Genomic DNA, 24979 nt, shown 5'->3' with positions numbered 1-24979 from the left:
TGTAACGCTGCTCTAATTGAAACATCAATACTGCCCTGTCAATACACTACTGCTACTTTACAAAACACCATTACCTACAGACCTGCACTTGACATCTTTGTTTACCATTGAGACACCTGGGTAAAAAGTTTCTGGCTGATTCCAAAATGGCAAAGAAGTAACTTTCTCTCCAACGCTGTCTGTAACGGTTTCTGGTGTGTTTAATATCCTAATTTCAATTAAACACTTGAGTTGGTTTCTGTTTGTATACAGTGTTGCGGCGGTAAGGGAAGCATGCAGAAATAAGACAGAGAATTTCCTCAGTCACATCTCCGCCGGGGCACATTTTTAATGAATTGATAAAAAGTTGAGGGAGTTCACATGGCTGTGATCAGTAATTCGACGCTATCGGAAAGTCAGCGGAGAACAGAGAGAAATTAGGCGGCTAGAAATTAATTTGCTATTTGTCCAACTCAATGAGGAGTGACACAGCCTCTTTAATGAATGGGTAATCCATTTCTTATTGCACTGAGCTGAATTCACCCTTCAATGAAGTGGAAAAAAACAAACATATCTTTCGCTAACCTTTGCAACATCCGAAAGCAAACGGGGGGGAAGATGAGTGCAGAGACCTGCTCCTGAGACGTTTTGTTTTGAGGCGCAGATTTATATTTTTGTGTGTGTTTCTGTGGCGAGTGATTGAGTTTTACAGCCAAGCTAAGAATCCCCAATAAATTATTTGTGCCAAAACTGAGGTCACACATTTAAAGTGCTGTACATGGAGCTGACTCGTGATCTATTGGCTTGCTGCACTATGGAAAACAACAATCTTTATTTAACTGTGGTTCATACTTGTTTCTTCAGTTCCCTGCCCGCTGCCCTGTGCCTTCCCCCTCCTCTCCGCTCAGTTTCTCCTCCTCCTGGATCTGAAGCGTCTGACTGCTGACGACATCCTGGAGATTCTGCGATGGTAAGGATCTGATTTCTCTGTCCACATTATCCCTGATGATCTTGGTCCCATGAAGCTCCTTCACAGCAGAAGGTCTTGACTCCGTGGAGGACTTCTGTAACTGTTGAATACAGTGTTATTATGAGTGCATGATGAGAGAAAACGAAATCGACAGGAACTAAATGAAGAAGCATGCAGTAGAAGCATCAGACAGTCTTATTATTTTCTAAATGAATGGATAAAACATGTCAAAAAACAATGAAAAATGCCTGGCATCATATCATAAATCCCAACGTGATATCTGTGATGATGTCAAATTCTTTGTTTTGTCCAACCTACAATCTGAAACCAAAAGACACTTAGCTATCGCATGAGACAGCGAAAGAGGAAATCCTCAGAATTGAGAGGCTGGAACGAGGGATTAGTTGGCATGTTTGCATGGAAAAACATGGCAATGAAAGGATTAATCAATTATATGTAAAAATAATTCTGTTCAGATTCATTGTTTTCAGATGTAAAAGCAGCCACATGTCCAATAAGAAAGCACACATTTTCAATTTGTGCATGAAAACATCTGAGTGGAAATGCAATAAATTTGAAAAACTAATGGAGAATATTGTATGAAATGTTTAAGCTTGGCTGAGGTGGAACAGTTGTTGTGTTGATAAAGGCTAAATGCAACTAACTGCAATTGAAAAGTAGGAGAAAAAACAATTGACAAATCGTTTAAATAGCATGCAACTTGAACGTCACTCAAACTTCTACTCCACTAGAGAGACAAAAAATACCAGCAGACGAAATAAATCAGATCTGTGTGGAGCGATGGGACTGTAATGTTCTTTGAAGTTAATGCACGACACAAACATGAATACCACATTTCCATCACTTTCTAATTTTTCGCACCGTTTCAGATTTGACTGCCGCTCCTTTAATGATGTCATCTTGATTATCCAACATTAAGTCCCCGGGAATCTTCCACATCTGGATGATGGAACAGATATTTGGTGTTAAAGACAAATAATTGGACGGATAGCACATAGAGCCATGGATCTCATCCTGTCCCCGAGGATAAAACCAAGGATTACAGAAGACAATTTCAGGATTTATTGCAGTGATTAAAATAAAAGCTGTAGTCCAACATTTTTTTTTTTACTTTTTGTTTGGCAACACACACGATAATGGTTTGTAAAAGAATAGTCAAAATCAACGCAGCAGGGGCGGAGATACGCTGGCTTTTAGTCCCTCGCATGGGGCAAGCTCCAGAAATGCTAGCATTTCCCATAATGCAATCAATAGAATCTTTTCATTAAACTCTCAATGTGTTAAACACAGACACCTTTCAAACTATGACTAGTAAACTGAAGTAGCCCTTTAATCTGATCCTAATGTCATTTGATGTATTTATAGATGTCGTGCTACATTATTTGATCTTGTTAAGACTCCTTTAGGTCTTCCGTCTGTTGCACTTCACACCAGCACCACTTGCAGCAGGGGTTGTGACTCCTTTGACACCCCCCCTCCTTGTCGATGTCATGGGTGAAAAAAAAGAAAGAAATCGCAGTAGAAATCTTATTCAACCCTGTTTTCTCAAGAAAAATGACAAGGACAAGCAGCTGAATTTGAAATCAATCAAAAACTGGCTCTGTCCACGGGAGCGACGTTTCAGACTCTGGTTACGATTTGATCTTGGCTCAAGTTTTTAGTGACTGTTGACGTCTCAGAGTTGTGAGGAATCCCGAGCCGGCAGCTTACAGCGGGGGCTTCAGTGATACAGTATTTACAAGGCATGTGGAAGTGGGAGCGCTGCGACAGACGGCACCGTACACGGCGCTTTCAATTATTTCTCACAGCATTCATGAAAATAGAAGCACAGCGGGGAGTACAGTATGAACGGCAAAACTATAAAAAAACATGGAGTGAAAAGAGAACTCCCAAGCTAAAATAAATGGCATCGTATGCTGCTGTTGAGAATAGCGTATGTCTCCAAAATAGGAGAAATAGAAATAGTGTGGTGGAGTGTAGACACGGGAAGCAATGGAGCAAAAGCCAGAGCATTCATTATTGGAGTTAGGGTTGAAATTTTGATTTGATAGCCTCTTAAAAATGTGTTTTAAGACTGAAGTTGATTATGCAAGAACCACTTGTGGTCCATGGCTGTCGTATGAGTCAGTCATGTACAGATAGTCTTCCTTTCTCCACAGGGTGAAACACTTGTTTGACTTGAGTATGTCCTAGTCTGGATGAGTTTAGGGTCTTAATATGTTTTACTACAGCCATGCCAGCAGCTAAATGCTACTGCCAGCAAGCTAACAGGCTCACAATGACAATGCTGACGTTTAGGAGGTATGATGTTTAACATGTTCACCATAGCGTTTGATAATTAGCACTAAACACAAAGTAGAGTTGTTAGAATTTGTCCTGAGTCGCTTAGAAAAAAACCCCAAAATGTCCGTACAAATGTTTGAAAGAAATGCCAAAAATAAAAAGTGCTTTAGGTCTTTATACACATTGACTGGACTGATGTAAGTAAGAGTAACTGATGGACAAAACAGAAACTAGAAAAAAAAGGTCTTTACAGACAGAATTCAATGACCTGAATTCTTCTAGAATCTGTTGAGGATAAGCCAAACATCACCTGTTGGTGGTGAGGTCAGAGGATCACCAAATCATGAGATAGTTCAGAACAAAGTGGTGGACCGACAAATGGACAGACATTGCCATTCATAGAGCTGCTAGTTCTATATCGTATGAACTATATTCTGTTCATTGTATCAGTGGGATGTACATCATGGCTTGCTAGTGTACTCACTAACTTATTTTAAGTTTTTTTTAGATTGTACTGGCATGTGTGTCTTTCCATGAAGACTTACACAATTCAGTACAAAAACAAATCTTAAAAGATTTACTCTAGTCCAAATTTGTATAGTTCGGGGTTATGATAACATAATACAAATGTGTTTGATTGTCTGATTTGCTCGTTTTTTTTAATCTCAGCATTTAACTTACTGGAGTGTTTTCTAAGCCTTAGAAAGGATGACCAAAACTGCAAAAAAAATATCCTGCAGGTAGACATGCATTCAAGCACTGGAATGCACACACGCCTACACCATATCCTTTCTGTCCTCTAAGTCATCAACGGAAACAGATGACAACCAGCTTCTCCCAGAGCTGATCTCTGTCTCCTCCTTTAGATGAGAGGCTGTTAGTGAGGGAGAGAGAGAGAGAGGCTCACAGACAGAGATGTTTGTTTCCCAGCCCTTCCACCGTCTCTGTGGGACAACCCTCCCCACCCACCCACCCACCAACAACCCCCCCCCACCCACCCACCAACAACCCCCCCCCCCCCCCCCCCCCCCCCCTCAACCTAGTGGATCAAACAAAGGACATCATTTGTAGGCCAAGTCTTTTTCCGGGAGTCTCTCTCCTTGGCTCTGCATACCAATCCAATACAGCCCAAGGAAAAGAAGCCACGCCGTACTGCGTGTGTGTATATGTGTGTGTGTCTGGGCCGGGGGTTGGAAGGTCTGTTTGCCTCTCCGCCGAGCATCGATTTATCCTTTTCTCCAATTTATTTCTCCTCCTTGCCTCTACGATCCATTCAGATCTGCCTCTAGGGGAGGAACTTGGGGTAAAGACGTTGTCAGGCCTCGTTGTTGCCTCCTAAGACCGGCTCAAAACTCATCTACAGGCCCGGGGACCGTGTACCCCTGCAAGGACATGTCAGGCATTAACTTGCACACAAACAGAGCTACCTGTTGTCCAGCGGCACACTTTTGTCAGAGCTGTAATTGGCCTCATAATGCAGCCTAAAGGACACAGATAGCAGACTTCAATGATCGTGAAAGGATAATAGTCTGAAAGGGAATTATAGTTGTTTCAGTTCAGACGCTGTGATGAAAGATGATTCAGTAGAACACAAAATGTCCTCTGATTTCAAAGGGGAGTCATACCCTGCTCTTGTTTCTGCAGCAGCAACTGTTGGTGAAGCCAGAATGATATGCAATTGTTCCTCATAATCAGGCCAAGACTCAGTGTACGAGCAGATATGATCAGAATAACAATATCTCAAGTCCCCATTTAACGGTCTCTGTCTGTATGATTCTGACATTTTCAGATGTTATTACTCAGACTCAAGGATTTGTATCCTGAAGCCTCGGCGGTGTCGACAGCGCTGAACAGAAATGCTGCATGTGCACAAATCCCGCTGTCGTACCCCTACACACACACACACACACGCACACACACACAGACACACACACGTATAGCAGAGATCTGCGAGCCATTCTTCAGTGTCACAGTGAGCGACGCCTGGCACATCCTTACACCTGAAGTTGATCAATGCAGATATGTCCAGGGGGAAATTGAAATCCATAGGAAATTAGGCAGCACCAGTGATTTATTGGAATAGTAAATCACAGTATGTGTGTGTGTGTGTTATGTGTGAAACATGTGTGTTCCTGCTCTGTGTACAAGTACTGTACCTTGTGTCTGGCTGCGACACTGATATCACGAGCCCGCACCTTCCTGTCGCTCTCCATTTGGTAGACCCATTGAATCAGGTCCAGAGGTTGGTAACGGCCCCTCTGGTACACCCCCCTGTGAGGGACGGGGTGACGCAACCCCATGGACACAATGCTCCGCAGGGGTCCCTCTGAAGCAAAAAAACAGAAAAAAGAGAACGCATTGAACCTCTGATAAAGCGTTGCATGGCACTGTCCACCTCAGTAGCTGTGTTTTGAACCAAATGTCAAGTACATTTTGCCAAAGATAAAATTTAAATGAGCTCTCTAACTACATTTACTGGACTGGAGAAATACAAAATTTAATTCTTTCAGGGTCCCTTTTGCGGACTCAAAATCCCTGAATCTGTTGGCATTTGCTGAGTTTTTACTATTCTATATAGTACCTTAAGATATTCATGAAATCAAATCCTGTATTTACATTCTGTAATTTACCCTCTATATTTTGCTGAGTACGATTCAAATTGTCTACTACGATGTATGAGGGACTTGCAAAATTGATCTCATTATTATCATCCTCACTGTTACCTCCACTGCTGTGTCAGAGCTCTATCTTTAAAGTAAGTGTTGTGATTTAATACTTTGCTAATGCAAACCAAACATTTCCTACTCTTATTGTGAAGGAGTCACGATAAAATGTTTGAAGACCAAAATAAAGAAACTGGAAATGCTGCTATTCCCTCTTTGTCTATCACATAATGTCTAGTGTGACACTGATATGTGTGACTAATACAACTAACTTTTCGCTCAACCTTTAACCATGAATTAAAGTTTGAATCCTAAACCAGCCCCATTAAGAGCACCAACATAGCTCAACTCTGAGGGTTTTTCCTCAGCTTTCTATGCTTGTGACGTAATCTGATCCTTTTAAGAATGAAACTATAAGACAGGCACACTTACAGTACAACGGGAAAATCAAAAATATATATCCGACATTGAGTAGTTGCGTGAGTCTCTTAGAGGAGATGGCATTCATGCGTGAATGTTCAAATAAATCCAGGCGGATTTTCTCAGGAATAAAACAGAGATAGTGTGTGGTGTGAACCCCAATTGAAGGATTACCGCCCCCCACACACACTCCCACACCCCTTCACTTGCTGTTTTTTTCTTCTTCCAGGTACAATGCTTGTGTTCCAGCTTGTTTTTGTCCTGCTTTAATTGCTTTTTTTTTTTTTTTTTTGCAGGGAAGAAGAAAAGACAACAACAAGGCGGCGAACGCTGCAGCTAATGGAAAGGCTGTAATTGTGAATGGGGGCATTCATCTGGAGACGTCGTCCGTGAATTGCGCCGCGCCGCGCTGCTCAGATCACCAACTAGTCACCAAACACACACAGATGCACACATTCTGAAGCACACACTGAAGCCCCTTAGATCACTGGTGCTCAGAGGAGGAACGTAATCACACCTCGGCCGGGAGCGAGACACCGAGCAGGAAAGAGGAGAAGGAGTGAGGAGCGGGCGGCTGAGGGGGTTGGATGGGAGGGTAGAGGAGGAGACGGGATGGTGAAATTGATGTTTCCTACCATTTGATTTGGACCATAGAGCCCAGGAGGCAGATCAGATAGAGCCACATCCACACACACACACACACACACACACACACACACACACACACACACACACACACACACACACACACACATACACTCACACACAGATTCTGATAAAGAGCACAGCTAAGTAAACAGAAATGCATACGCACAAGCATGCAAACACATACACATACATTATTTGTACAGACATAAAACTCAAAAAGATTCATGCATAGTCTCTTTCTCGCACACTCACAGAATACAAACATGGACACATACGTACACACATACAACCTTTAATAGAAAGGTATCACATGCACACAGACGCATACATTTAAAAACTAAACGTACAAATATTATGTATGTAAACTTGTCAGAGCTCAGAGAACCGTCCAACAAAGCCCACGCTTTCCTCCTCCTGCTGAAACCCACACACACACACATCCTTCGACCAAACAAACAGCATTAAGCCAAAACACACAGAAACACGGCGAAAAAATACACAACAAAGCAGTATATGTAAAAAAAAGAAATCTCTCATCTCAGCGAGGCGAGACTAGGCACCTGTCAGCTCCTGCTACTACAGAGAAACATCGGGAAACAACAACTCAATTAAACACACCATCCCTGTTCAATTACTGCCACATAATCACTGCAATTTAGCTTCACTTGCCGCACAGCCACCAAACAAACACAAACAGGGGCAAGCACGCACACAGAGGCGGAGAAGCAACGCACAAACACACAAACACGGGGGCCGGAGATGTAGCTGGAGCTTCATCCTCCACGTCGTGAGCGTAAAGCTCACCGTATGGCATCTGCTGGCTAACTGGCTTAAAACGATATAAACGGACTGCTGATTTACTGTAGATCTAAAAACAATTACATGTGCAACCATGTCCCCCACAGTATAAATGGCATCATTTAGTATCACAGTTTCTGTCCTCTAAGTGCAGTTGGCTTTACTTCAGGGTAGGGAAAAAAGTACATTCACGCAAGTGTTATAAATGTCTTAAACCGTTGAAAGTTATATCTGCGTGTAGGTCAACTGTGGTGTAAATTAAAGGACTGCACCAGCGTTTCAGCAAATTCTTGATAAGTCAGGAGACATCAAAATCATCAATCCGTTGCAATTATGTAAGAGGCCTGCATTACATTTTTTTGCCGTAACTGTTTTAGAAAGGGGTGGATTCAACTGATCTGAGGCTCTATTGTGGTGCTGTTAAACTGCATTGCATGATACTGAGAGGTGTTTCTAATATTTTGTCCACCCTCATTAACATATGAGAGGTGGACAAAACAGTTTCAACACAAATGGAACCATTATGAACTTCATGACAGTAGATTTAACTGTTGGAGACTGCATTCATTTATAGCTGAGTAAACCAAAATAAACTGGCAACTGTACTCTTTTCTTCATTCCAGTGAACTACAGATGTGCGGGGGCTTTAACAGAGGACCCAGCGGGTCACAGAAAATACATTATTTATTTAGTAATTTCTACACCCACTGGGATGTGTGTGTGGTCTATAATAATCATTGAATTACCCCGTAGATCCATTTTAGTGATACTAAAACTTTTTGGTGAGGGACATTTGTTCTAAAATCCAGTTGAAAAGTCTGGCATTCACAAGCTCAGCAGGATTATATGAACTATAAAAGATACATGAACACATGCGCAAATTATTACCATTACACTTTTGTTCAGAGGTTGTTTTTCATGGTTTGTGTTTGGCCTCTAACTCTTCATTAATCTTAATGCAACAGCAAGCAAAGTTATTCTAAACAATAGTGTTGGTTATTGAAAGGTTGGAACAAAACCAGATATGGAAGAAGTTGACTTCAACCCATCCAACATTATGGGATGAAGTAGGAACCCGTAACACCTGCCAGCTATCACATCGCTGGCCGACCTCACTAATGCTCTTGTGGCTGAATGGAAGCAAATGCAGCCAGGTCATGAAATCCAGTGGAAATGTTCAGTTGACATACCCACGCATACTTGGTTCAGGTGTCCACATGTGGCTACATCTGGAGAATGCTCTCTCTAACCCATGGAATGTGATGTGAAAATAACACAATGTCTCATCATTTTATAATAGAAGTGGACAATCCCCAAATAATGTAACGCATATTCACTGTATTGCCAAGAAAAAGATCAGGAGATCAATACCACTCTCACACTGTATGGTAAATATGACTTTTTGCTAAACTAAGCTAATCACCCATCATAATCCAGCTCTAATTTCATATTCAACAAAAGCAAATAAGCCTATCAATATTTCTATTTTATGTTCACATTTGAATGTTTTCTCTCTCTCTCTCTCTCTCTCTCTCTCTCTCTCTCTCTCTATATATATATATATATATATATACACACAGTATATATATATAGAGAGAGAGAGATATAAAATAACATGAACATATTTAAATAGCATTTAAATAATATATTCTGCACACAGCATAACAGGAGCTTGTCTAAAACGTATAATCATAAAGTCATGACTGTGGGTGAAATGAAGCGTCAGCAAACTACTACAAAATGATGTCATTGGGGAAAAGAATGAGGAATGGCAAGACTGTAAGAACCTGTGAATGAGTTGTGTGTGTGTGTGTGTGTGTGTGTGTGTGTGTGTGTGTGTGTGTGTGTGTGTGTGTGTGTGTGTTCGTGGACAGCAGATTGACTAACAGCTTGAACTTGGGTTAGATCCAGAAGCATGGGGAGGGAAACATGGATGGATGGAGAGAGAGGGAGAGGAGGAGGAGGGAGAGCCATCGATTTTTCAACAGAGAGATCAGCATCTTGACAGAAAGAGAGGAGAGAGCAACAGAGCCAGACACACACACACTCACACACACACACACACACACACACACAGATAGAGAGGGGGTTCTCACTGTGGCCCTCCGCTACCTTTCTATCTCTTTCCAGGTTTCTTGAACCAAGCTTAAATAATTTGGTGCCCTAAAAAGGTTCTTCCTTTTCTCCATGTAGTCTGGTGTGATTCAAGTTTATATAATAAAACTAAAATAAATCCATCTATAAAATGTCCGAACTTGAAGAGGAAATTTGTCACGGTCCTGACTATCTTACAAAAATCCATGATATTCCAGGACCTGCTTGACCGGCGGGAAACCCCCGTTGACAGAGATCAACAGGAAAGTGTGGTTCAACGTCTCTCCCCCAGCATGCCTCGGTGATTCTAACAACCCTAAAAACCCCGACAGGGACACGGAGGACGGTGCCGTGGCTTCGTGTCGTTGTGGCTAACGAAGTGTGTTTGTGTGTGTGTGTGTGTGTGTGTGTGGAGGTCGTGGGCACTGGGGGAGCTGACACACACCGTGGGGGAGGGGTTGGGATCGAGGAGGGGCAGCCAGGGGTCACGCTGTAATTACACATCACAGTCCCTGTGGTCAGCGGCCCTACTGACTTCCTCTGACTACACTGCCTCAGCCAAAGAGGCAGAGATGCTCGGTGGAAGGCAGGTGGAGGTGGGAGTGGAGGGTTACGGGAGCTTTGCGCTGCACTTGTGGGAAACTTTTGACTTTTTTTTGTTTTCATTTTCTGCATTTAATCAGCTGATGCATTGATTCATTCGACTTTCAGTGGGTGTTGTTTCTCAAAAGTACACTCAGCGCATGTGTCAAACCTTACCAGTAACCCTGCCTCCATTCACACCTCAGTTTGCATGTGTTCAAAGTAGCGCGAGTGGTTGACACTCTCACATACCGTGCGCGGTCCTGTGTGGGTGGTAGGTGCCGTAGAGGATGAGTGTAGCATTGAGCACGGCTCCGGATGCCTCTTCGTCACTCGGCCTCGTACAGCTCATCACTGTGCCTTTGTGGTCAGTCACCTGGTAACAAACACATGAGCAAGGGCATCATTTCACCAAAAGAAAAAAAAAACAGATTCAGATGGAAAACATACTTGCTGGACACAATCCATGGGGAGAAAGTGGTAAAATATCATTAATGGAGTCAATTATAACATTCAGTAAACTATCACAGACAAATATATGGTTCTACTTCAGGTCAACGTTATTGTGTAACTCCTTGGTCACAAGCAGTTCATTCAACAACCAAGCCTTTTTAAATGATACATAATTACACTAAGACACTAAATGTTAAGTTTTGATCTTTTCAATACCTTTTCTAAATTCATGAATCCCAAATAACCAGGCTTGTCATAAGCTCAGTGGTACCTCACAGAGCTTCTGGCTCAGTAACTTGGGGTGTATATGTGGGGGATTAAAGAATACCTTTTTGTAAATCCTCATTTGGAAAAGCTTCTTTCTCTTTTTGGTGGATCAACATGAACTCCCTACTTACAGGAGTTCATGTGCGCTCCTTTGTCGTTTTTTAAATTTATTTAGTGTGTTCTTTTTGCAAACCACCTTCCGTTATAAATACCGTGGTATGTGGCAAGTGAGGCGTCCCAGATGCTGCCACGTCAGTCTTCCACTATGACACGTTAAATGGGATAAAACGACAAATTGTGGTGCCCAATGCTCTTTTCTATTCCTGCCACCCAGGGCTCATATCAAGGAGTTTGATTTAATTTAGGTTATTGCAGCGGTGTGGACTTGGCTCGAGTCATGGATCTGATTCATTCTGATTTCATTGAACTTTGACTTTAACAATGACTTGTGACTTCACTTTAACTTTTAGCTTTTTGACTTGGATCTTGGAACACTACACACCCAAAAGTGCGTTTGGCAGGGCAGACCATCAGACAGATCATCACAATTAGAAACAACTAGTTCAAACAGTATAGCAGATCATAGTTTCAAAGTGTCAAACTTGAATTCACATGATATCACCTTTTTCAGCTGATCACTTAAACAGTTCTGAATCACCTCCAGTATTTGGTATTTACTAAAAAAACAACCTCTGCTGATTATCCCATTTTATGATTTAAAAAATGAAATATCAACCTCACTTTGGCTTATGTATGCTTACAACTACGTCATGTGATACCCTAAAAAAAACTGCTCTTTTAGTCCAGAGCAGGTAAAAGACAGACTTCGTTCCATATGAACTCCCTACATCTGCTACATCAGCTATCCAGCCTGCATGTGTGTGTGTGTGTGTGTGTGTGTGCATTCTATATATGTGTGTGAGTGCTCCCAGCAGACCAGAGGCCAGGCACGGCGGCCCCCAGCCGAGCGTTGCATTGATTTGTTGTTGGTAAACAAACAGCTGGATGCTACAGGTGGATCGATACGCCTCGCATGCCTGCCAGCCTCCCAGCATGCATTTCTACTGGGTAGACATGGCTCTTCTGCTGTCGCTTGGAAACCTCCTGAGTCAAGTATTTTAGTTGCCTTATTGTTTTTAATTGAGCTGAAGTTAATTTTTAACATAAGGTTACTTTCCTGACCGTGAAATCCATAAATACCATTTTAGGATAACATAACTCTACAAACTTCTAATTCTACGTAGAAGGAAAATATCACGTTGTCATGTGTGGTAATGATGTCAGACACTTTATTGTATACTACTGTCATGATCAAAATTATGTTTAACTATAGTGGAATATAAAGTGTGAGAGCTCCACGAAGAGACAAAACCAGGGCATAAAGGACGGATAAATTAAACTGACTTTTAGACAAAAGAGAGACAAAGAAAATGAAAGGATTAGCAGAAGCTGAGTAACAGAGGGTAGAGGGGAAGGATTTCAAGGCAAGGGAGAGAAACTACAGAGAGAGAGAAAAAAAGAGAGGTGGGGGGATTAGTGATGGGGGAGAGATGGCAGGATATCGAAACGGGTGAGTGCCACGGAGAAGAAAGTGAGACCCAGCGATAGAGGATGAGCCTGAGAAGGGAAAGGAATTCAGCAAGAGATGGTGATACAAACAGAGAGCAAAAAGCAGGGACAAAGACATACGTAGCCACTAAAAGGGAAAACAGACAACACCAATGACAACGACAGTTATACAGGAGGTGAGTCGCAAAACAGCATTTCTAAAGAAGGGAAACTTGACGGCAAATGTTTGGAGACGAAACTTTGAGATGAAATTTTGATGATGGAGACAAAGCCAGTGTCGCTCTCTTGAAACAATATTTAGCATTGCTCTGTTTTCCACTAATTTCAACACATTTTGCATTATCTAGTAATACGTAACACAAGATATGCCATTGAAGTACACAGATTTAGGAGAACTGTTAGTGGATTAGAGAAAATAATGAGGGCATGTGACTGGATGGCTGCTGGTGCAAATGTCTGGCCTGGCTGTGTAAATGTAGGCAGGAAGAAGTGAACCGGCAACATGTTGGCTAACTCAGCGGTAATATACAGGATATTAAATTACTAGCTCTGTCTTTGCAGCTCAGCGCTTATTGTTTTGTCGGTGACATCTGTTCAGAGTGACTTGTCATAGTAAGAGAAGCACAGGTGTCACTAATAACATTAACAGTCGCTCTGTTCTAGTAAGCCATGGCGGTGAGCGAGCACGCCACACAGCGGGACCCTCAAACTGGAGGAGAATTCAATCATTTTTACTATTTACATCTATTTCTTATTACATACTGTGACATGTCAAAATGTATTCAGAGAAAATGGCCTATTGTTCAATCTAAACATCAACTTTCATTGACTTTTTCATTCTCACTTCCTGCTCTACAGAACATTATTTCTTGGGAAAGACTTACTTAGGTTTGGGATGCAACAGAATTTGATTATGAAACCAGCATTAAATCTGCTTCTTTCAAATTCTCAATCAAATCTGACTGTCTTACTTTGCACATAGCTCTTTGCCAATATTTCTAAAACATGAGATTTTCAAAGATCTGATACAAGAGTTAGTCAAAATGTGTCTTGAAATCATTTATAATTATTACATTATTCTTACCGAATTTATTTTTAGAAATCAGCTGATGTGTAAACATGAGAACTTGATAATGATATCTGATATCTGCACTTCAGCTTTACAAAAGACACAAATCGACAAACTTTCATAAGAACACAACCCTTCACCTACCAGACTCAGATACATAATTACAATTCTTTATGACCTGGCTATGAGACAAAATTAAATCGATTTAAATCAATTAGTATTTCTACTTTCACTCCCCGCACCTCAGAATGTGGTATTGTGCGACAAGCAGATGTAAACTGGAAAACAGGAAGTAACTGGAAAAGCACACAGTGCTCAGTTTACTTCGACGGAATAAACAGAAGCTTCAAAATGAAACCCTAAAAGGGAACCTGTGCGTGTTGGCTGTGTTGGAGCGGGAGTCAGTCAGATGGGAGGGGAGGTGGAGTCTTGCTGTGTCTACATATGTAAAGCAGCAGGGAAGCAGCAGTGTGTCAGACTGAGGCTCTGGCCCAACCTGGGCTCCTCGCTGATCCCTCCAACACATCAATCATCCAAAACAGGGCCATCATGCCCACATCGCATGCTGGGAGACACACGCGCACACACACACACACACACACACACACACACACACACACACACACTGCAGAGTGCTTAAACACAAACGACTGAACAAACACACAGGTTTATTAATTGCATACACATGTGCACACACACACACATACACACTGCACAAATATGTATTAAATTACAAACACATGCATATACACTCAGCATATACAGTATCACAGTGCACACACACACACACACAGATGCAATTACACAAATGAACATTCTGCAGAGACAAACACATATGAAAGAAACACACCAAAAAAAGTGCACATAGTAAAAAGTGCACTTAGTAAATGACATACAAACACCAACAGTCAAACTATGCACACCCACACAGGAGCGTGCACACACAGAGTCACACGCTCTCTGCCTCCCAGTCTCACACAAAGCATGCAGACAAAAAGAAATAGGTATCCTGTGCCTACAGGGTGCCCTCTCCCCCGACCATCTGTGACGGGTGCCAACACACAGTGGGTGATATTTACATGGAACCCCCCCCCTCCATACACACACACATGTAAAAAAAAAAAAGAAAAGAAAGAAATACCCACAAAGGGCCGTGCCGATCGCTTGATCTCCCAAAACTCATTAAACATGCAGATATATGCAGATATATGCACCTCTAGAAATCCACCTTGGGCCAGAGCGAGGGAGTGTGTACGTGTGTTCACATGTGTGTTTGTGGCTGAGAATGTGAGCTCCACTGTAGCAACTACGTACCGAGGCTTTGAACGTGTGCAGTTTTGTTACTTTTACAAGCAATAAAACTGCATTTAGAAATCCGGACTAACATTACGCCGTTGCATTTTCCTTGATTCTGGTCGTCCGCCTGGATAACAAATAGTGGACAAAGCTGTGTAATACAGTTCCACTCCCACACTGCCCTTTTTACAAAATTAAAGTAACATTAGTTTTGCAATTAGTAAGTCATAAGTTAGTGTGCTCTTACCACCCGCGCTAACACCCACTGTAACTGTGCTGAAGTGTAGAACATAACCAGTTAATGGAATAAATGATCAAAGATGTGTTAACATGACGTAAAACAAATAAACTGTTTTATTTCATTATGCAGCGGTACAAACGATATCTAGTAGTGCGTTGAGTGTATTTGCATTGATTAACTTTGAAGTTGAAGATGTCTTTTTCTTAGGAGTCAGCTAATTGAAAACTTACTGATACTATATTTCTGCACTGCAACTGTCAAGAGTTTTGCATTGACATTCAATATCTTTAAATATAACAAAGAAAATTAGTAAAACACTTTGCTCATCACATTCCCTAGTGTAACTCAGCATAAACAACAACTCTAAAATATATTCAGGGGCAATTGTTTGTATTCAGATCCAGATGCCTTATTATAATAATTTAAGTTCCTACAGAAAACCAGGATGAATTCTACAGTGAATATGTAACAAAACAAACTGCATCAGATCCATAAACGTGAACGGCATTGATTGACTAATATCAATGTTTCCTGCTGGCTGCATGTACTCATCAAACCCCATAGTTCCTTCATTATCTGCTGGTTATTCCATCATCACTTTGTCACTGCGTGTTTAGTTTGTGCAACTCCAGACGAAGCACCGGGGCTGATGATGATAAACATATGATCTGTCAGTCACGGCCTGGAAGAGTGTGAGTGTTTGTGAGTTTTTGTGTGTGTGTGTGTGTGTGTGTGTGTGTGTGTGTGTAGCCACAGTGCTGCAGGCTAAATAGTGCCATTATGTTCCTACAGCAACACTAGTCACAGTCAGCTTGAGTCTCAAAGTCCTCTGGGAATCAGAGATATCTCTGCTCAAAGACAGCTGCCACACTGCTACACCCACACACACACACACACACACACACACACACACACACACACACACACACACACACACACACACACACTCACACTCCCTATGGGCATGGCAGTATGGAGCCAGGTGGGCTAGAAGGGAAAGCAATGTATTTGTGTTTATATATCTGTGTTTTTCTGTGTTTGTGTCTGGGTATATTGTGTAAAGCAACATGTACATTGTCACTTAAGAAAGTCGTCTTGTCCCAATGATAAAACAGACATTTGTTCTTACCTTTAATGGTATCTAATAATGCAGATAGTTTTCCTTTCATGTTTCCAGGTTTTGAGATGTCTGCCTCCACACCAATACAATGTTGAAATAGTGATATTTTGTTTTAGGTGATCACAGCAGTGACATATTACAATTAAAAAAAGTAAACTATGCTCACAGTGTTTTCTGCTGATCGGCCAAGTAATGCATTGATTCATGACAGATATGTTGCTACTGAATTTCTCTCTTTCTGTAAGCACCACAAACACAATTTCTATTAGCCTGCATTGTATTGGGGCGGAGGCAGAGGTCTCCGAAGAATCTGAAAACCTGGGCAAAATAATCCAAAATTATCTGCATGGATTTTGTATTTGGGTAATACCACACTTCAAACTAGCCCAGAACTAATCATATACATATGGTATACTAATGGCTGAACTGTCATATTTGACTGTTTCCAGAAGAATGTTACCTCTTAGCACTGCACGAGGACGTAAAAGCTTTAAAGGAAAAGATGAGAGGGAGACACGTGGGGTCCGTGTGTGTGTGTGTGTGTGAGAGAGAGAGAGAGAGAGAGAGAGAGAGAGAGAGAGAGAGAGAGAGAGAGAGAGAGAGAGAGAGAGAGGATGAAGGAAGATCAAGGACACACAGGGTCAAAGTAACGTCTGGTGTACCTTTTATCTGCTTGTGAATTAATCCTTAATGGTTATCATAGATATTAATGACTATATATTGTTGTTTTCAAATTCTATAGCTAATCATGTCAGTGCAGTATAAATCCATACTGTACATTGCTGGAAAAAGCCTTCTTTATATTGTGCAATACTGTCTCTGATAAGCAGCACAGGCACTGAGTGAAGGCACCACAGATGGCGGTAGAGCGAGCACAGGGGAGAGAGCACATAGGAGGAGAGAGAGAGAGAGTATATTTCCAGCCCCGCGGTCTCGTCTCCTTCACAGCGCTGGAAGGTCAGCCGAGCCTCGAGCCATAACGCTCGCTCCCCTTTCACTTCAGTCCCGCTTTTATTCCAGCAGCACCACGACGCTCTTTGACAATTGTCATCATGACGAATCAATATAGACTCTCCACAGAGCCTCCTCCTCCTCCTCCTCACTCCCTCTTCTGCTGCCCTTGAGTTTTTAAACACTGATCCGGCAGATAGTCCAGTTCAAGTCTCTTCCCAGGGCCTCCATTTTATAGTTTACCCTTCACTCTTCACCATCCCTCCTTCTGCCTGTTCTATTAGTCCTGTATGTCCTCTGTCTCTGTTGTCTCGTCCTCTGTTTCTCTCTCTACGTATCCTTTCAAGAATTAATTGGCATGGCTCTGCAATTTCTATTCTTGCAGCGGCACAGACAGATGTAAAAAAACATCAAATGACAACATATGTTCAGAACCACGATAAGTCAAATTATTGTTCTAGTACAGGTGATTAAAGTAGTCCTTCCTGTTCATTCTTTCATTGGGACAATAAGAAGACTTTGGGTGAACCATGATATTTAATCAACACTAGACGCAGAGAGATTTACATTTACAAGTTTATGTTTTATGTGTGTGTGTGTGTGTGTGTGTGTGTGTGTCCTCTCTCTGTTCCTTCCTGCAAGTTGTAGCACTCACGCGTCTTATTTTCAGCGCCCTGTAATTGTTTGTGTACATGTTTCTCTCCAATCTGCAGTGAAATTGACAAACAGCATAAAACCAATCAGTGTGTGTGTGTGTGTGTGTGCGCGCATGTGCTGATTAGCGGTGTGCTAAGGCATGTGGCACGTAAGATGCGGGCGTTAATTTGTGTTGCGAGCATCGCCGTGACTCGTCTCGGCCCTCCGGTAATGAGCAGCGGCGTCGTTGTGAGGCTCAGCTTCACGGTGTTTCCTCCCCGTCTCTGTGACATACTGGGCCTTGGTAATTGGTCACAGAGGGGACAGTAAATCTGCGAGAGGACGTGGGAGAGACACAGAGACGGAGAGAAAGAGTGTGTGTGTGTGTGTGTTTGCAGGAAGAGGTAGGTGATAGAGGACAGGGGGTGGGTGTCTTTCATCTTCACAGCTTTTTCTCTGTAAACCTCCAACTGTTTACAAGGACTGATGCCTACTTGCACTCACACTCACACATACAAAGAGAGAGCCCCCCCCCCCGCTACCACCCACACATATATACAGTAAATGACCTCAGCGCGCTACTGTCTGTGAGTATGGATTCTAATCAGACGTCGGCAGTATGGATTCTAATCAGACGTCGGCAGTATTGTGTCTGTCAAACCCGGCCAAGGTTACTTAACCTTCCAGTCTTAATTTCCCTTCCATTTTAGCTCCTTCTTCAATATCAAACATCAGCACATCTATGAGAGAAAAAAGGAAAAGAAGAGTGTGGGGGGGGGGGGGGGGGGGATGAAGATTGCCATGCTTGGCTGAAACTCGGAGATGAAAGTAGAGGATGATTCACATTGCTACTGCAGAATGAACTGAACCGAGCTGAGCTGTGCTGTGCTCGGCTATTTTTAAACTTCTTTACATCGCAGCTACTGGAGGGGGACCATGTGAAGCGGAGCAATTCATTCCTATATCATGAGAGAAGGTATGGGAAATAGGCAATCCAGAAAAGTATGTACAAATGTGTATACAAGTTTTGCCAAGAAGATATTTGGGTACGTTTTAGTTGAGTTAGTTATCACTTGACAGATCAAGCGGAATTGTCCAGACAAAAATATAAATGACATATCCAAGAATTGAGACACGCTAATAACGTTATTATTATTAATATTGGAAACATCTTCAATAATGTACAGGCAAAACAATACAGATGAATGATATGTTTTTATCACAATTTAAATTTTACAATTTATTCAAAGTAACTAAACTGTTTAAAACAGTAATTAACTGAAAATGCTAACAAAAGCATGCTCACAATGCTAACATGGTGATGCTTAACATGTATAAAGTTTACCATGTTCACCATCTTAGTTTAGCATGCTAATTAGCGCCGCTAGTGTGGCTAAAGATGAAAACCTACATATAAAAAGCAGCATATCTGACAGTCCATCTTCTCTCTCACCTGGAGGGTCCAGAGGCCTCGTGGCTCCTCCCCCCAGCAGTGCACCGTCATCAGGGTCCAGTTTTTCAGGCCAACAGTGGAGGCGTCATTGGGCCGTGTATCCAACAGCAGTGATACGGTGCCAGCTGGAGACTCCAGGCTGATGGAGAGGTCACCGCGACACACGGTGTTGATGCTCACTCTCATCTAGTGAGAGACAGGTGGCAAGAAACAAAAAAGGAAGGGAGGTGTGAACAAGGAGAATGATGGAGGGATGGTGCCATGAGAGAGGAAGTGGGTGGACAGAGACACAACAACCCGTGAACATGTTATCTTTCAGGCTTTCTCGTCAGTACGACAGCCTATCGATGTTTACTGAGTGTGACAGAACTAACTAAAATAAGGACTGGTCTTTATTTTTTGGTAAACACACTTTACTGATCAATCACTTGACTTTTAAACTTTAAAAGGAAAGTTTGACATTTGACATCTTTGCTTTCTTGCTGAGAGTTTGATGACAACAATCGACTTCACTCTCATGTCTGTAGGCTATGTTGAATATTAAAATAGAGCCAGTAACCGGTTAGCTTAGCATAACATAAAGACTGGAAACAGGGAGAAACAACTAGCCTGTTGTTGTGTGTGGCGTAATCTGTATAAAAGCAGCGTAAAAATCAATTGTGCGTGCAGCGACTTTGAGTTTGCTTGGCAACCTTACGGGGATGACAAGACTCCAAGAAGTCACTGCGCCCGGCCAAGAAATAGTCCCGTACATTCACCCCCATAAAACCACACATTTTTGATTTTACAATTTAAAATTTGTATGATATATATATTATATATCAACAATTAGTGACATTTAGACGGGCTGGTAGGCAGATATGACCTGTTTCCAGTCTTTGTGTTAAAAGTGGTATCAGTGTTTTGATCTCACTCTGTGCCAGAAAGGGTGTATGCATATTTGAAAGCATTGTGAAACAATGCCTTAAAATGTGAAGCAACGCCTCTTCGGTCCAATCATCACTCATTAAAAAGCACTGGATTCCTGGGATAATCATTGATATCTGAGGTATTACATGTGACACATGGACGATTAGGCCAGTCAGAGTAATTTCGACAAGTTTGAATCCAAATCCATTCAGTATTTTCAGAGATACCGTGCATGTCAGACAGACGGACAAACCACTGATCTGTCCATAGCCACCCAAAGATGAAGACAAAGACAAGTAGGGAGCAGAAAGAGAAGACACAGTGGCACAAATGGTTGAGGGGAATATTAGTCAAATGATTTAAATAAGCACATGCAACCCCCAAAACCCCCACCTCCATGATTCCCACCCAGTAAACACTCTCTCTGTCCCTGTTCATCACAAGCAGCACATCTGGTGTGACAATGGCACATCGCAGAGAGAGACGCCAAGCTGCAAAAAGACTGACAGCCCGCTCCTGTTTACAGCGTGTTACCACGGCAACACGTCCATCAATCACACCTCGCAGCGATGGCCTGACCCACGCTTTCTGCCAGGGAGCAGAGCCGCAAAGATGAAGCCTTTTCAATTTACATGCTGACACACTACCTCTCTCTCTCTCTCTCTCTCTCTCTCTCTCTCCTCGCTATTTCACAAGTACACACAATAACCTCACGAACACAGACAACTCGCACAAACTCAAATATGCACGTACACAGACACGAATGCCTGCTGACTGTCAAACATGAACACATTTGCATGTATGTGCCTGTGCTCAAGAAAACACAGTTTTGCCATTTTCTGCAAATGACACAGCCAACACATTAAGCATCACAGTATGATCCTTTTTTTTTTTTATCTCTTCTATTCTCAGACACAGAAAGCCCGAAAACAATTTCTATGAAATGTTCGAGCTTCCCTGGTTGCAGGCAGGACTTAATACACTTTGTCTGTATTTGTATAATGTCAAGGTCAACAGGAACATGGAAAGGCTGTAAAAGCCAATTTACAGCAAAATCACAATACAAGTATGCAAGAAAAACAGACACTTTTGTCATTTTTGGAAATACTCTGAATCACTAACATGAAAATATCTAGGCCACTCTCATATATGTCCCTTTAAATATGAATCTACAGCCAGTTAGCTTAGCTTAGCTTACAGCAAAAAGACTGGAAACCCCGTGAAAACCCAACCAGGACAAGTTGTGGTTTTGCTGGTGGCTTGGCTATAAAAAATGTTGTTGTTGTTGTTGTTTTACACTTCTATGTCTAAAACAAACACGATTTGACATGTTAATCAGTGAGTTTTAGAGGTGCTAGCCGGTGGGTTTTGGTGAGAGCCAGGCTAGTTGTTTTCTCTCTGTTTGCAGTATTTACACAAAGCTAAGCTAACCAATTGCTGACTATAGCTTTATATCTAACGGACATATAGGATAGTGCTTTTGATCTTCTCATCAAAATAATAAGCTTACATCCCAAAAAGTCAAACTAGTTTTTAAGATCTGCTTCAACTCGAAAAAAATCTAGTTATCCATAGAAAGAAAAAAACAGATCTCCAAACAATGTACTGCAAGTTCATGCCATCTGAGGGTGTTTTATTAAACTGCCGCCTGACCTGAACGTGCTCCAGAGTGTTGATCTCATTAGTGCTCCCAAGGCAGGCGTCTGATTGAATGTTTACACTGACCCCGCCTCCTGGAGAAAGGATCCTAACCAATGAGAAAATCATTACATGAGTCAGTCAGTAAGACACACTCATAGACATCCATCCCCTTGTACAAATATACAGACACGCACAAAGCATTGACAGTATGGGTGAAGATAAGATGAAAGATTGTTGATTCCTGTGGGGAGGCTGCTCTGTTGAAGCAGGTAAAGTAATGTGATGAACTCAAAGCAATACAAATAGAACATCAGCAGCTATGGGTTTTAAATGAACATGCAGTGTGAAGTCGATAGTAGTAGCCTAACCTGGTAGGATGGAGTGTGCATTCTTGCATGCACTTCCTCTGCGGAGTAACAGTGTTGAAGTGCGCGGCCCTCTGCACCATCAGCCCTGCATCCAACAATCCGAAACCATACCTGCAACAAGAAGGGAACATGGACTCTATTATATGATATATGTGTTTATGTGCATACGATAAAGACAGGCATCCTTATGTCCCTCTCTCACACATACACACACACACACACACACACACACACACGTGTGAGCTGGAGGCTTTTCACGTGGGCGGCTGAATGTGCTGCAGCAGAAGAGTAAGTGCTAATGGCTCCGACATGAGGAGGCAACAAGTCATTGACGAAGATGATGTTGTCCTCTGACACAATGGCTTCCCGCTCCGTCCTGGCTGAGGCTGAGGGCTGCTGTTTGTACCGCCTGTAATTGCCTGGAGGATTGATTCTGAACAATGTGCCATCACACAGACTGTAATCAAGCCTCATTATTCATCCTTTACCACCCCAATCTGGGTGCTGGAGACACAATGGCCGACCCTTAAGCGGCGCCGCTGCCTGGTGACTGTATGACCACTGCCTATCTTGCTCTCTCTGCTCCACTTTACTACTCCTGCCTCGCCATCTCTTTACGTCTCTATTGAATCATCTGCTCTCATCTTTCCTCTCTGCCCAGTCCTTTTCACAGAGCAGCCGCCTATTCAGTGTTCCTTTCCCTTTCTAAATTCTCCTTCACTCTCCTCCATCAGACCTGAATTTCTTGCATCAGAACTCTCCTCCGCCACTTCAGCGATGCTGAAATCGCGGTCCTCATAAATCTCATCTTAATCCTCCCTCAAATCTTGCATTTCCATGCAGAGTCTCTCTTTCGGTTCCCTCTTGTTAAAATCACGGCCCTCAGACTGAGTAACAGGGCCGTAATAACCTTCATTCTCCCCCGAACCCCTCCCCGTGGAAATCCAGGGGGGGTGACAAAGAGCTAATTTCTGCCATTATTACCATACAGACCGTATGCCGTTAATCTGCAATAAGTGAAATTCATTATCCAGATGACGGGGTCTCTCGGAGCAGCAGAGGGAGAGACAGAGACAGGAGAGAGGAGAGAGCTGATCAATAACTCAATCTGCTGCCCCGCATGGGGCTCCATCTCCTCTGTCTCAGACTGTCAGTGTGTCTGAGGAGGAGAGGCAGGAGCTGCAGCCCGCACCGTCTTCGTCCTAACAGCACGCCAAGCGATCAATGGACACAATCTAATCAGCCACTATCACCACCAATGACTTTTAGCATGTAGGGCCCAGCATAATGGCATTAGGCAGGCGGGGGTGAGGGGTTGAGGTGCGCTGCTGAAGTTCAAGGTCATTGGGGGGGGGGGGGGGGGGGCTGACAATTTCTTAATGCAGAAGACTAGAGAAGCGAGGAGTCGACTGACATGCATCCTGATATAGACCTAGACGTATTATCATTTGGCTCCCCAAGTTCCAAATGTGCTTACGATTGCGACAATTGGAGATAAAAGTGTTTTTATTAAGTAATCAATATTTGCTAGAAGTCACCAAAAATGAACCGATTACAAGGAACTGTGATCCTGAATGCTCCCTAATATGTATTCAAAGATGCAGTCAAACTCATTTCAGTGCAGTTGACTAAACTTAAAAACTAAAATATGCTCTTTGAACTCACTTTAAAAAATGGTTCTTGGGGCATTTGTTTAGACAGTTGGCACTGCAGAGAGGCACACAATGTGTTTGTAGAGAGGAGGGTTACATAGGACACAATGCGTTACAATGCAAGCGCTGTGTTGTTTTTTGTTGTTGTTGTGGTGGTGGGACGATTAAATAGAATCCAGGAAGGCTGATGCGAGTAACAGATCCACGAGATGGCTTAATCAGATGCCAAAACACAAGTACAGCGGTTTATAATACTCACACAGGACTTTACATCTCTGGAAAGTTATCATAGACAACTATTTTATCTTCAAAAAGCGCAAGATAAACAATAGTAATGCAGCGTTCATGGTGAAAAGTAAAGTACGAGAAACGTGCTTGCAAGTATGAATACAAGTATAATGAAAGCATATATGAAATATATACTTCAATAAAAAAAAAGAAAGCTCTTATTCTAAATTCCTAAAACAGCGGGGCATTGTAGTTTTTAGCCAACATCACAGGAGCAAATTGTGTATTTGTTGGGAAGTATTTTCAACGGCAGATTAATCCACATTTTGTGCACTAGTGAGCATTAACGGCATCAAGACGATGTACGTGGGATTGACTCTAAATAAACTAAAGTGTGTGTGTGTTCCTGGTAATACAGGAGCATGTCAACCATTGCAAGATTGACTCACTGATGTATTTGTAATAGTTGTTGGAGCTCTTTGGCACAGAGGAATAAGGTAGGCTTAGGCTCAAGCTTTGGCTACACAGACAATACCTGTTAGTAAGATTAATTCAGTTTTGGTTTTCGATCTCCACATGGAAGTTGTTGATAATTCATAAAAATATAGAATATTACCAGATCTAAGCGCTATTATTATTATCAGGAGTCCTGGTATTTCCAAGAATTC

At 42.3% G+C, this 24979-nt stretch overlaps 1 protein-coding gene across 1 annotated transcript in view; it reads right to left on the bottom strand.

The window, feature by feature from the left end:
• Positions 1-839: 839 nt before the first annotated feature.
• LOC306700391 (proprotein convertase subtilisin/kexin type 4-like) overlaps positions 840-24979 on the bottom strand; it is a gene marked incomplete at both ends in the record, with an annotated part of 155249 nt that continues 131109 nt past the window's right edge. Inside the window, 7 exons of the mRNA XM_079165400.1 lie at positions 840-1049; positions 1832-1909; positions 5410-5579; positions 10711-10834; positions 19514-19699; positions 22076-22169; positions 22432-22542. Of these exons, the coding sequence (XP_079021526.1) occupies positions 840-1049; positions 1832-1909; positions 5410-5579; positions 10711-10834; positions 19514-19699; positions 22076-22169; positions 22432-22542 (973 nt within the window). The remainder of the gene's footprint in view (positions 1050-1831; positions 1910-5409; positions 5580-10710; positions 10835-19513; positions 19700-22075; positions 22170-22431; positions 22543-24979) is intronic.

Source organism: Pholis gunnellus (genome assembly GCF_910591455.1).
Source record: "Pholis gunnellus genome assembly, chromosome: 8".
Lineage (NCBI taxonomy): Eukaryota > Metazoa > Chordata > Actinopteri > Perciformes > Pholidae > Pholis > Pholis gunnellus.
The sequence above is the reverse complement of the archived record's forward strand: the minus strand, read 5'-3'. Positions and strand labels throughout refer to the sequence as shown.